The 14,490-nt window shown below is 45.5% G+C and overlaps 1 protein-coding gene across 1 annotated transcript; it reads right to left on the reverse strand.

The window, feature by feature from the left end:
• Positions 1 to 141: 141 nt before the first annotated feature.
• naaladl1 (N-acetylated alpha-linked acidic dipeptidase like 1) lies at positions 142 to 13,640 on the reverse strand (the record flags this gene model as incomplete). Its single annotated transcript, XM_056593296.1, has 17 exons — positions 13,262 to 13,640; positions 12,432 to 12,604; positions 11,987 to 12,108; positions 9,708 to 9,827; positions 8,941 to 9,133; positions 8,430 to 8,523; positions 8,231 to 8,335; positions 7,915 to 8,000; positions 7,653 to 7,772; positions 6,899 to 6,984; positions 6,410 to 6,473; positions 6,025 to 6,092; positions 5,732 to 5,823; positions 5,523 to 5,616; positions 903 to 984; positions 521 to 694; positions 142 to 149 (listed from the first exon to the last, which is right to left on the reverse strand). Coding segments are annotated over exons 1-17 (1,878 nt in total), but the record flags the coding sequence as incomplete, so codon positions are not given.
• Between the last annotated feature and the right edge of the window lie 850 nt (positions 13,641 to 14,490).

Raw genomic sequence — 14,490 nt, forward strand, 5'->3', positions numbered from 1 at the left:
TTGCATATGTGTGTGCAATTGAATACGTTTGAAGTGTATTTCTCCTACATCTCGTTTGACAGGTCAGAACTTTTGATGATCTGGTCGAGTTGTGTCGCTGCCGAGCGGGAAACCAGATCCACCCGCAGATTCAAAAAAAAAAACGATTGCTGAGGAAATGAGAAAACGGTATTCCATCATCTGAACTCGTTCAGGACTCTACTAATAAAGATTGATGGTAAAGGTCTGCTCCATGGAACCAGTTCTTGAAAGTAGTTTGACTAACTCAGTCCTATCATGACCATTACTCATTCCTGTACTACTGTCTTTCCTTTTTACATTTATTTGTGTATATTAATCAACATTTCTACTACTTAAATTCTCAGTCAAAAAGCGTCTACACATCTCAGGTGTTGTTCTTCTTGTCACGTTCTTATCATTCCCAGTCGGTTAACAGGCGTATTGTGTAGGGGCCTGCAGCGGGGGATTACTCTACACCCCGTGACCCCCTCTGTCTCAGCCCTCCTTTGAGCCGCCCCACCGTGCGCGATTTGGGGCGGGGCCGCAGAGCCCTGGTGCAGCTCCAGGGCCGTGGCCAGGTACGCCTCCAGGGTCTCCGCGTAGTCACTGACGTTGAGCGGCAACAGCAGGCTGTCGGCCAATCGCAGAAGGACGTTCCCTGCCGTCCTGGCAACCGCTTGGTGACTGGTGAATCCTGGTGGGGGGGGGGGGGGGGGCGTAGAGGAAGTAGAGAAGGGTCAGGAGGGTGGACACAAAAGTCTCTTTTGGTGTTACATAAGAGATGTATTCATTTGGAATCAATGGAAGTTTGTTAGAGATAAAATAATGAACTAGTTGGATGCCTTTGTTATTGGTGTTCTGATGTGTACAGCTGTGTGTGATGTAGGCGTGCGGGCACCCACCAGGATCTATGTAGCGAGAGGCGTAGTCGAAGGTGTCGTATGCGGTGTGGTAGGCGGGGTATATCCGGGCCTTGGTTTTGGTCTGTAGAATAAACCCATTTTCATGGCATGATGTTAATGCCGATGGCCGGTCAATGCTTGGTTTCTTAGCTTCGACAGACTGGTGCGATCACCTGTCTGTCGATGTGAGTGTATAATAATAATAATAATACATTTAATTTAGAGGCGCCTTTCAAAACACCCAAGGTCACCTTACAGAGCATATATTCATCATACATTTAAAAAAAAAAAAACAAGACATTGTGGAAAAAATAAATAAATAAATAAATAAGTAAACATAAGCAATAAGAAATAAATAAAACAAAAACAAGACAAAACAAAACAAAAAAAACAATCAAAACAGTGATCAGTTAGACGTTGTGTGCGAGTTTGAACAGGTGAGTTTTGAGTTGTGACTGGAAGGTTGTAATGGTGTCTGACTGTTTTATGTGTGGGGGAGGGAGTTCCAGAGCCTGGGTGCTGAACAGCTGAATGACCGGGCACCCATTGAAGTGAGTCGTGATGTGGGGATACATAGTAGTCCAGCAGAGGTTGAGCGGAGGGAGCGGGAGGGAGTGTATTCTTGGAGGAGGTCGCAGAGATAACTGGGGGCTAGGTTGTGGAGAGCTTTGTAAGGTGAGGAGTAGGGTTTTGTATTGGATGCGGTAGTGTACTGGGAGCCAGTGAAGTTGAATGAGGACAGGGGTGATGTGGTCAGATGATTTGGTGCGGGTGATGATCCGGGCGGCTGAGTTCTGAATGATCTGCAGTCTGTTGATGAGTTTGGTGGGGAGTCCGGTGAGGAGGGCGTTGCAGTAGTCTATGCGTGATGTGACAAATGAGTGAACTAGGATTTCAGTGCTGGATTGGGTCAGTGATGGGCGGAGTCTGGCGATGTTGCGGAGGTGGAAGAATGCAGTCCGGGTGATGTTGTGAATATGGGGTGCGAATGAGAGGGTGTTGTCCAGGATGACGCCGAGGCTCTTGACTTTGGAGGAGAAGGGTACTGGGAATCCATCGATAATTATGAGTGGAGCTGGGGTGTGTTGTGATTTAGTGAGGGTGGATTTGGATCCGATGAGCAGGGCCTCGGTCTTGTTTCCATTGAGTTTCAGGAAGTTCCTGCTCAACCAGCTCCGGATCTCTTCCAGGCACGTGATGAGGGAAGTGGGGGGGATGGCAGCGGTGGGTTTGGTGGAGATGTAGACCTGTGTGTCGTCAGCGTAGCAGTGAAAATGGACCCCATGGTGACGGAGGAGTGTGCCCAGCGGGAGGAGGTAAGTGGTGAAGAGGAGTGGACCCAAGACTGACCCCTGGGGGACACCCAGTGAGACACCTGAACACCCAGACTTGTGGTTGCTTAGTTGAACAAATTGTTGACGGCCGGTGAGGTAGGATGTAAACCAGGAGAGTGCAGCACCAGTGATCCCAATACCAGCTAGGCGGTCCAGGAGCAGAGGGTGGGAGATGGTGTCGAATGCTGCGCTGAGATCGAGGAGGATGAGAATGGTGAGTAATCCAGAGTCGGCTGCAAGGAGGAGGTCGTTGGTGATTTTGACTAGGGCTGTTTCAGTGCTGTGTTTTGGACGGAAGCCAGATTGGAACGGTTCGTGGAGATTGTTAGTGTCGAGGTGGGACTGTAGTTGTGCGGCAACCACCCTTTCAAGTGTTTTGGAGATGAAAGGGAGATTGGAGATGGGCCGGTAATGGTTAAGGTCAGTTGGGTCAGCACCAGGTTTTTTCAGGATGGGAGTGATGGCAGCCAGCTTGAGAGTGGGGGGTACAGTACCAGTAGTGAGGGAGGAGTTAATTATGTTGGTGATCATGGGGGAGATGGACGGAAGACATGCTTTGACAAGGGAGGTGGGAAGAGGATCGAGCTGACAGGTGGTGGTTTTGGCTTTGCGGATGAGTTCTGAAACGGTCTGTTCTGTTACTAGGGTGAAGTCAGAGAGGGAGCTGATGAGAGGTTGGCCAGAGGTGATCATCCAGGGTGGGTCATCAGAGGGGGTGCGAGATGAGGCCAGTTGTTGGTGAATGGTGTTGATTTTAGAGCTGAAGAAGTCAAGGAACGCAGTGCATTGGGTGGTGGAAATGTCTGGAGGGAGAGATTTAGGAGGCTGAAGTAAGTGGCTGACTGTTGAGAAGAGGACTCTGCTGTTGCCTGTACCAGTGTTGATGAGGTTGGAGTAGTATGAGGTTTTGGCAGTAGTGAGGGCATTCTTGTAGTGATGGAGGTGGTCCGAATACATTTGGCGGTGTACAGTGAGTTGAGTCTTTTTGTAGAGTCGCTCCAGTCGACGACCAGTGGCTTTGAGCTGGCGCAGATGAGGAGTGAACCAGGGAGCAGTGTGGGTGAATGAGACTGAACGGGTTTTCAGGGGGGCCAGGGTGGTGAGGGAGGAGGAGAGGCAGTTATTGTAGTGAGTCACCAGGTCAGTCAGGGAGGAAGCTGGGGGAGGGTTGGGGTAGGAGCTGATCATGGTGGAGAGGTCTGTGGTGTTGATAAGTTTGATGTTTCTGAAGGAGATGGTCCGTTGTTCCTTGGTTTTGTGTAGTTGGGTATGAATGTCAAAAAGTACAGCTTTGTGGTCGGAGATGGGGAAATCAATGACATCAAGGTTAGTGGGAGTGATGTCAGTGCAGCAGATTAAATCCAGAATGTGACCTTTGTTATGGGTTGGGAGGTTGACATGTTGTGTGATGCCAAGACAGTCCAGAAGTGATGTGAAGTCATTAGCAAAAGTACAGGATGGGTTGTCAATGTGGATGTTGAAATCACCAAGGAGGATAACAGTGGGGGACATTGCACATACAGATGTAAGTAGTGATGAGAATTCATTGAGGAAAACGGCGGAGGGTTTTGGCGGTCTGTAAATGGTGACAATGATAGTGGGTTTGGGGCCTGAGAGTTTTACAGCTAGACATTCAAAGGAGGAATGAAGGGGGACTGTGACAGTGGTGACTTTGATGTTATCACGATGGAGGAGAGCGAGGCCACCCCCCCTCCCATTAACCCGGGGTTTACTAATAAAAGAAAAACCTGGTGGGACAGCTTCATTTAGATGGGAGAAGTCATTTGGTTGTTGCCAGGTCTCAGTGAGGCAGAGAATGTCTAGGCTCTGGTCAACAATAAAGTCATTTATCAAAAGGGCCTTATTACTGAGGGATCTGGTGTTCAGCAGACAGAGTTTCAGACAGGTGAGTGGAGTGTAGCAGGTTGCTTTGAGCAGAGGGAACAGTACACTGTGATTGACGGGACTGACCGTACGGGCTGTGCGAGGAGGGGGGCGGGGCCCAGTGGACCAGAAGGAGCGGATGTTTTTGTTGCTGGTGTGAGTGTACTGAAAATTCCGTCCAGAGCCTCGGTGGATGTATTTTGGTCGTTTGAGAATGTCCTGGTGGGATGCAAGCTGAGGTGGTTGGGTCCTTGAGAAGATCCGTAGACGTAACATCTCCGTTACCGAGTAACGGAGCGGCAGAGATGCGCTCGTTACGTGAGAGTCAAACATAGCGCAATCCAGAGGAACAGGTTAAAATCCACAGGTTGTGAAGTCGGAAGAAGCCAGCGGTAGATCCAGGCGATTATGGTGAAGCCACAGAGCGAGCACGGCGGAGGCAGAGGAGTGGAGCAAGCCGGTTGTAGCTACGCTGGAGACGGGGAAGCCAGTTGGACGGCGCCGGGGGTTAACAGCAGTCTAGCCGGCCAGCAGGTGTCATCCACCAACAGCTGCACGACTCCACGCACAAAACACCAAACAAAACACGCAGACGTTTAACGTTCAGAAATAAATCAAGAAAACTGACGCAGTTACTTAACTTAACTTTGTAGTCCGATCCGAGGTCCAGAAGGGTTTCAGACAGAAGGTGTTGAAAGTAAGCAAAAGAAAACTGATTAAAAAGTTAAAAGACTAGAAAGAAAAAGAAAATCGCGAAAAAAATAATGTTCAGAATGACGTTCCGGTGAGCAGCAGCAGCAACAGCGTTCAAAAGGCAACAGCGTCCACCAACGTACGACCTCACGTATAAAACACGTAAAAATAAAGAAAACGGGCGCACTGACAATAGCGAAAAGTGACTATATATAACAAGTAAACTTAGCTAAACTACTAAAGACCAAAAAAAACGACAAAATGTTCAATGCAATCGTGAGAAATATTGGAATACTGAATAAAAACAAGCCATACAGAGCGGCGTTAGACTCGCCAGCGTCCCCGTTACTAGGCAACTATGAGCGCATGCCTGTTTTTTCACACCTTCTCAATCAAGCCTTCTCTTTGAGTTTCTTTATTTTGATTACCCTTTCTCGAACCCTGCCAGTTATAGTATGTTGCCAGTCGATTTGAATTTGTTGCTTCTGAATATTGACTTTGGCCATCCTTCAGACTATGATGCAGATTAACCTTAGATTTAATCCACAGAATGGGTTCTGCTCTACTTTTTTCATCATCTCTAAACATTAGCTGATGCTTCCTGAAAGGATCATCTCACATGTTCTTTCCTCCCGTCTACTTAGAATTGCAGCACGAAACAGAAGAGCTGAAAGGCTGAATTGCGTTTCATGCTGTGTTTTGGTTTTACCCGGTCGTAAGTGTAGGAGAAATCCATGGCGGTGATGCCAAGGTAATGGACAAATGCAGCATAATCACTGCCTGCTCCAGTCAGGTACCCGACCCTGTCAAACATAATCAACCATCACAATGGGTGTGAACTGATCTGCTAAACATTAAATATATTAGTAAAGCATGACAATCAAAGCATAGTTACAAAATGGATCAGTGACTGAATACCTAGGAACGGTTCCATACGCCGGGCTGGTTCTGTTGGAGTATCGGAGCCAGTTGTCATAAACTGACGTGGATTCCAGTCCAGGTGCCTTAACCTAAACAAATAAAGACAGGTATAGGTATTATCTGTCTGCGGTTGGTAGGGGCTTCCATTTGGAGCAGTAGATTTCCTTATAAGCCAATAGTGTATTCCTAAAGTAAACAATGGCCTTATGTGTTTCTAAAGCAAAGTAAAGAGAGAGTTTGAGGAAGAGGGTGTTAATGTTGATAATGCTGTGCTTGTTGGGTGAACTTGCCTGCTTGGCGGCTGTGAAGATGAGGTTCTGGACCGAGGGCATGCCTGAGGCTCTGAGCGTGGCGTTGGCTAAACAGAGGTTCTGTGTGAGTCTATTACCACTACATATAACACTAAGGATATCAGAGCTACAGCAAAGGACCCTGTCATTCAGAGGCTCTCCTTTAAATATTATTTATTTATTGAAATAGACGTTAGATTAATCATTTGTTCAAGAATTTTATGAGCTTTACATGCATCTTATTTTTTTACGTTTAAATCAAAATCGTGGTGAGAAAAAGAGTTTCCGCTCAGAACTATTCAAAGAAAAATGGCAGAAAATACCCAATGTTCCTCATAATTATTTGATTCCCAAACAGACTTTTCAAAAGAAAGGGAGTAGTTACCAAATACAGCTATGTCGACATTAATGTAAGCCACAGTACGCTCACTCAGTTTGGTGTAGTATTGCTGTGGGGCACAGAAGAGGATGTGTGTGTCAGCACATAGTTCACAGCTATCAATCCCATCTGTTCAAATCTGGCTCATTACTAGGGTTGGACCATATTAATACATGGATTGATTATTTTATCAATCAAAAGTTCAAGGGGTTAAATAAGCAGATAAAAATGTTGCATTCACTCGACACCTGCAAGAGATTAATTTACCTTATTTCTTGGTATAATAGTAAAAGTGTTAATCGGCAAAAAACAGTGATTTTGGCTTAGAAGATATGAGCCAAATATACAAAATTTGTTAAATATTAAAGATCAAATATGAAAAGAATGTATTTTGTTATAAGTTCTTTACAGTATCTGCTGTATCGAATCAACCAATTCAACACAATTCCAATTAAAAGGAAATGCAGGGATGGGATGGTGTGTGGTAAAACTGACCTCGGTGTACTCCGTGGAACCGATCAGGCCAAACTCCTCAGCCCCCCAGCTTCCAAAGATAATGGACCTTCGGGGTCTCCACCTGCCTGGAGCACAGGACACCATGGACCTCTTAAAGCAGCCCTCACAGCAGCAGGCTCTCTTCAGGCTTAACTTGTCATTTGTCAAGGTGTCCCCCCAAGTTGGTTCCCTCATTCCCTACATAGTGAACACTATATAGTGCACTATTTATGTTTATTCATTGTTTTTATTTACTATTTATTTATTTACTTTTTATGCGTATGGACCATCCATTCTGTTTTTCTATATGTGGGATATGTAGATATACATGTGTTGTGTTGTGTTTTGTGTATGCATGATGGCTGCTAGAACACCTACATTTCTCTGCTGAGATGAATAAAGTATATCTTATCTTATTTTATCTTATTTAGGGATATGGTTAGGGTGACCATGTGTACTGGTCACATAAACAAGCCAACACATGTCAGACATGTTACCAGGTGTATCGGACAAAGCTGACGAAAGCATCATGCGCTATGCATTGTGGAACACAGTGTGGAAATAAGTCGTAGACTGCTTTGTACTTGCATAACGGGCATAAGAGTAGTGCACTATATAGGGAACCAGATTTGTGCACTCAAAGTTCGAACATCCCTACACAATGGTGCCATTTTGCACTATATAGGAAACAAGAAGACCCATTCAGACACGGTGAATCACCCAGTGAGCCCTAGTGCTAGTGTCGCTGCTCTACCCTGTTTCAGCAGGTGGCCCAGGACCCGGGTCACCTCCAGCATCACCGACGTCCCGCTGCTGGGGTCGATCGCTCCATGGACCCAGCTGTCCCTGTGGTTCCCATAGATCACGTACCTGTCTGTACGTACACACACGCACGCATGTTCATGTCACACACTCTATTGTTTACGGCGGTAGTGCGCATGGGCACAGGCTAATAGAGGCCAGCGTCCCTGTAGGAAGGGAGGGCTGGCCTGTGGCGGGGCAGGTGCCTGCCTCACCTGGCTCCACACTGCCGCGGATGATCCCCATCACGTTGGATGAGTTCTTCAGCTTGGCGAAGTTGAAGACTTCCAGCTTCACGTCACTAAAACCCAGAGATGGTTCAGGAGAGAACTTAGTTTGTCTAGATATACCATATTTGGTTGTATTGAAGTAGGTGTTTAGTTCATGAACTGTATGGTAAATTGTGTTTTTTTTTAAATAAGCACAGATTGGACGCATATTTATATTGTAGATTTGATTTTTGTAAAAAAAAACGTCATTTTGTACTGAGAATCATGTGAATGACGGAAAGTCGTGCAGGTGACATAATACCTGTTGCTGAATTGAGATGCTGGTTTGAATCCGGGACCGCCGTAGTTGTAGGTGCAGTTGAACCCTCCCTGCCAGTTGGCTGGAGCAGATTCTCCTCCTAATTGACTGTGTTGCCCAATCAGATGCAGAGGCAGATTCATACCCAGCCAATCGTGTTTGGGCTGTTGCAATACCAATTGAAATGGAAGCAAACTGTTACCTGATCAACACATACGCATCCTCAAATCCAATTGGTTGAATTGGAATGGGTGGAATCCCAGTAATATTCTCAACTGGTATTCTGTAAGTACTCTCTGTGCAAAAAAAAAAAGATTATTAAAGATTCAATATGTTAAAATGAAGCAAATTGAGTCCAAACACTAACCCTTTAAAGGGGAACTGTAATACTCAGCTACTTTCTCATATAAGTGAGTAGAGGACTGCTTGGACCGTTGACGTCATGGGTCCGGGATTTTGAGCCATTTATATTAAAAATGAGTTTTGAGGATGGGGGGGGGGGGCGTACCTAGCCTTGAGCGGCTAGGTACGGTGTTACCTTTAGCGGCGAGGTACGGTGTTACCTTTAGCGGCTAGGTACGGTGTTACCTTGGGCGGCTAGGTACGGTGTTAACTTTAGTGGCTAGATACGGTGTTACCTTTAGCGGCTAGGTACGGTGTTACCTTGGGCGGCTAGGTACGGTGTTAACTTTAGTGGCTAGGTATGGTGTTACCTTTAGCGGCGAGGTACGGTGTTAGTAAGTCTCCGTAGTCTGTGTTGAAGGAGCCTCTCTCCACGCCGGAGGGGGGCATGTACCAGGAGTGGGGGTATGTCTCGTTGGAGTCCGACATGAGGCCGTCGTTGATGTCCAGGGGGTCTGAGTACACGAGAACGCCCACGACCCCGTAAGGTGCCGCGTTGATGGCCTGGAGCAGGAGGGAAACACATCATTGGACTTATATGTCACTGAATGACAGCGTAACCCTTACGCAATAAATATTGTAACAACCTGTAACACCATGTACTTAATGTGTATTAACTTAACGGGCAGCCAATCCCTAAACTGTGTTTGTGTGTAGTTACATGCTGTTCCGTAACGTAGCTACATGTTGTTATTGTTGTTATTCGTGCTTATTACACAATAATTACACTGTTACAGGACATTACTGTAAGGTGTAACTAGAATCGTATTATTACACACATTTCAAGCAACTACGTGTAATACGTGAAGATTTCCAGAGGTGAGAATGGGAGCAGACAATGCACACATAGCCTACATCATGCACATATTAAATCCAGAACCGCAACAGCCATGAAGGGTCACTTGTTGACTCGAACACTTGCTGTAATTCCACTGGACTAAAACACTACAAAACATCTTGTAAGTCAGAGTCTTTCACCGGATAGTCATGAGCCACTGATCCAACTGATAACAATAGTCCCACCAGCTGACTAGTTAATACCAGTTAATCACTAGCATTGTCAACCACTGCTGCTCACTTTTTCAGCCCGCCCTGCTCCGCCATATCGGCAGATAGCGATGGTTCCTCTGAGGTCCAGCGTCTTGTTCAACAGCATGTAGTCACTCGGCTTGCCCTGGTTGGCATACACAAGCTTACCCTGAAACACAGCCACAGCCACGCACACGCACACACACACACACACACACACACACACACACACACACACACACACACACACACACACACACACACACACACGCACACACACGCGCACATTATGCAACATGAGTAGCGGGTCCCAGCAGCGCCTCAAGAGACTCCGTTATGCCTTGAGGCGCTGCTCGGCATGCTGGGAGATTAGTTAAACTAAATAGTACATTTTCCTCCTTCATTGGTGAGCTGTTGAAACACGCTTGCATTTGTTCGCATTGACAATATCATTACTATTTGAGATGCGTCATGAATGAATAATTATCCACATAATGCAAAGGTGGTGGTTTCAACATTGATCTTTATCAATTAATGACTTGCCTGACAGATTATTAGGAGGCTTTTTCCCCTGTGATTTTAATGACATTCTCCTGTGTGCGAAATGTTGCATAAGAACGTTAATGGTCATAAGATAGCTAGTGTCAATGTGTTTATGTGCATTGTTCATAATCATTCTCTACAACTGTACCTTAGCCCCACAGGTTGAGAAACCTGGATAAAAGCTACATTCATGGCATTGTTATTGTCAATCATTGAATTGATTGACAATAACAATGGTGTATAATCAAAGATAAAGAAACCTTTTAAAACAAAGTACTTATCTCATGGAAACCTTGGACATCTGAAAGATAACATTTATCACCTCCCATCTGGCTTTCCTGATCCTAGGCGGATCAGGCTACTGGCAGTCCATATCATTGGCCATTAGTTTATCCAATGCTTTATGATGTAGCGTAAGTATCACAGCTCATATAATGACCTGTTATCTGCATGGCTTCAACTGTTCTTGCATAGCTTCCCTTCATCCCAGACACTTTGTGTGCTGGGACTGCATGTGTTCAGATAACAGATAACAGATAATTCACCTGGTGACATAAATGCTTTGAGGGCATTGATCGCCTATCTCTATCTGGATCAGTTCCCATAATAAGAAACACTTATTGATTGTGCAATGATATAAGGCAAGCATTCATTACACCAGCAGACATTCAAGTACATTATGAATAGATAATTACAATAACTTATGTATGTTTCATATATTAATGATCACAATTCATAGTTGCATTTTTCCCTATAATTAAATAGCTTCCTCTGTGAAGAGTTCGATGACGTAGTGGCACAGAAGAATGGCATGCAGGTGAGTTAGTTATAAGTAAGCTCTGTTCTTATCTTTATGTTTATGTTTCTCGTTACCTTGGTAGTTATGGGCTATGTTCACATGAAAGACATTTTACAATCATCCTGATTCGACCAAACTCAAGGGTATTCTCTTCAAACTAAAATAAAATAAAATCTGTCTAATAAGCCAATCTCACTGAATCATGCATATGTCGTTTCTATAGCAACAAGTTTAGAGAATTCTGCCTTAGAGATGCATTAAAACAATAACAAGTTAATTGTTTTACAACAACAATTACAAGTTATTATGTCAACACTAGAAAATGAAATGTTCTGAATGTTCTGAACAGAACCAGAACCAAACCAATATTATAACTTTATATGAGGGGTTGCGTTCCACCCGCCGTATAAATACAGTTACATGATCATGGCAATAATTATTTCAGGAATTAACTTGCTATTCTCCCTTTGATAATTCTCCCACCCATCCACTGTCGGTTAAGACTGCATGGAAGGATCCTGAAGGAGACTGGGTTAGGGATGCTAGGCTAGGGATGCTATGTTAGGGATGCTAGGCTAGGGATGGTAGATAAGGATGCTAGGTTACAGATGCTAGGCTAGGGATGCTAGGCTAGCGATGCTAGGTTACGGATGCTAGGTTACGGATGCTAGGCTAGGGATGGTAGGCTAGGGATGGTAGGCTAGGGATGCTAGGCTAGGGATGCTAGGCTAACGATGCTAGGTTACGGATGCTAGGCTAGGGATGCTAGGCTAAGGATTCTAGGTTAGGGATGCTCGGTTATTGTTGCTATGCTGGTGATGCTAGGCTAAGGATGCTAGGTTACGGATGCTAGGCTAGGGATGCTAGGCTAGGGATGCTAGGTTACAGATGCTAGGTTACGAATGCTAGGGTAGGGATGCTAGGCTAGGGATGCTAGGCTAGGGATGCTGGGTTAGGGGTGTTAGAGCAGGGATGCGAGAGTGTACCTGTGGGGTTCCGGCTGGAGAGTAGGCAGCGTACGGCTGCACCACCTCCGGATCGTCTTGGTCCGGACCATAGCTCTTCTCTCGCTCTCTGGCCGTGTGCAATACAGTTGTGTTGGGGGCCACTGTAACAAATACACTTGGTAGTCCCAGTCACATGTCAACTGTAATTTACCTACAGTCCTCCACTGTAACACACATTTATGAAACCATCACTACCTTTAGCCCAACAGGGTTCCATCAATGCGCACAGGAACTTATTTTTGTGGAGGGTGCCATTGTTAGTATTGTGTCTGGTGTTATCACAGGATAGAGTTGGTCTGGACACAGAATGCATGCAGCTGTCATTAAAAGTAATACAAAAGGGTTGAATAGTATATATCATGGTCATGTTAGACTAGCCTAATCCTCCGTTGGACCTTGAAGATAGGTTGGTAGGTTGACTGACCTACAGTGACCTTGTTGGGTTTCTTTGGGTCGGGGAAGGAGAGGTAGACCACGTAATTTTGTCTCCAGGCCTGGTCCAGGCCACTCTCTTGGTCGTTCCAGTGCTGCATCATGTACTCGACTGTGGCCTCATCCCCGGCCGAGGTCGCCATGTGGGGAACCTTGGTTAGGTCTCTGTGGAGAGGGGGGGGGAGTCAGTCAGAAGCGCCCCAGAATGCAACAGTTATAGAGCACAGTTCCCTGGAGGGATGACTGGTGAATGGGCGTGTAGTGTCCTCAAGATACGTTCTGGTTCAGATCTTTTTGAAATGGAGAACATAGCCGCAGCGCAAAAGTTACAAAGTGCAGGATTTAGTGTCAGGCACAAAAACTATGAATAGAGAAAATAGATGTGCTTTTTATTTTGAATATTTTTGGTAGTCTGGGACACAGTTAAGTAAACCAATAAAGAATCTATTCTTACTTCTACATTACAATTGGGGCATTTAGCAGACGCTTTTATCCAAAGCGACTTACATCGGTTAATACACACATTGACACGCAGAGTCAACCATGCAAGGTGACAGCCAGCTCGTTAAGTGTCTTGCTCAGAGACACATCAACACTCAGCTAGCAGGAGCTGGGGATTGAACTAGCATCCTTTCGGTTGCAAGACAACTGCTCTACCTCCTGAGCTAAGCCGACCCATATTTTCATCATATATATTAATTGAATTAGTTCTTGAAAACCTGAACCGCTTCCAAACCGGTAGAATAAACACAATGGTAAGGAGTGGGGTGGTCTCCTCCACACCTCTTCCTCCACCAGACCCCTCCCCATAGACGACCTCACCTGAGAAACCCCTCAATCTTCTTGTTGTCCACCGCGTCCATAAAATCCTGGAGCAAACTCTCGTCCAGGTCCCGAGACACATCTGGCAACCAGCTGGGCGCCGGGCTGCCCTTGTCTATGGCGTAATGACCCAGCAGGATGCCCACGGTCAGCACCGCCGCCCCGCCGAGAGAGCCGATCAGAACCTTCTTCAGCATTCTCCTCCCTGGTCCCCAACTGTCTCTGGAGCAGGACCTTCTCCAACCTACAGCCTCTTCAGGTCCCAACTGTCTCTGTAGCAGGACCTTCTCCAACCTACAGCCTCCTCAGGTCCCAACTGTCTCTGTAGCAGGACCTTCTAAAACCTACAGCCCCAATCTTCGTTGTCAAGTTAAAGAGGACCACCCCTCCCCCCACCCACCACATTTACATAAAAGAAAAATGTGGGGCCTCCACAAAGTTTAATCATTAATGTCTTCTGGTGGACTTTAGCCTATCCATGACTTTGTATCTTCTGTTAGGTGTACTTTACTTTTGTTCCCATGTGATTGGTAGCTCTTTTTTGCATGTTATGCCAAGTTCATTTGTGTGACAGGCCTATTCTATTACAGTTTGAGAGAGAGAGAGAGAGAGAGAGAGAGAGAGAGAGAGAGAGAGAGAGAGAGAGAGAGAGAGAGAGAGAGAGAGAGAGAGAGAGAGAGAGAGAGAGAGAGAGAGAGAGGCTTAAGAAGGGGTTTGCACAGATAGTACAGTGCACCCTCTAGTTATGTATGTGTCAAAACAACAAATGCATCAAAGGGTAAATATGTATAAGGGATACTCTGATTTCCTTTCTTTTTACAGCAGACCACCTCAAAAACACTTCGTTCTCATTCTCACGAAAAGTAATCTATTGAATCGTCTCCAGGAGCACGATTGTCCGACTTTACTGCACAGAATGAAATGTAAACCTTTTATTCAAAGGTTATATAATTTAATTTTATTCAATTATCTTTATAAAAAGATCTGTAGCAAAACACTTCCACCAATGTCTTAGTGTGGTTCAGGTATAACCAATATAAAAACGATATATACTCTTTCTAAAACAACAACTAGATGCACTGAGCTCTCTCCCTCCCTCTCTCTCTGGAAAACAACAACTAGAGGGTGCACTGACTGTACTGTCTGCGCACACCCCTTCTGATGCCTCTCTCTCTCTCCATCCCTCTCTCTATTTCTCTCTCTCTCGTTTTTTTCTGTGGAGCACTAAC

The sequence above is a fragment of the Gadus chalcogrammus genome, chromosome 6 (assembly GCF_026213295.1).
Source record: "Gadus chalcogrammus isolate NIFS_2021 chromosome 6, NIFS_Gcha_1.0, whole genome shotgun sequence".
NCBI lineage: Eukaryota > Metazoa > Chordata > Actinopteri > Gadiformes > Gadidae > Gadus > Gadus chalcogrammus.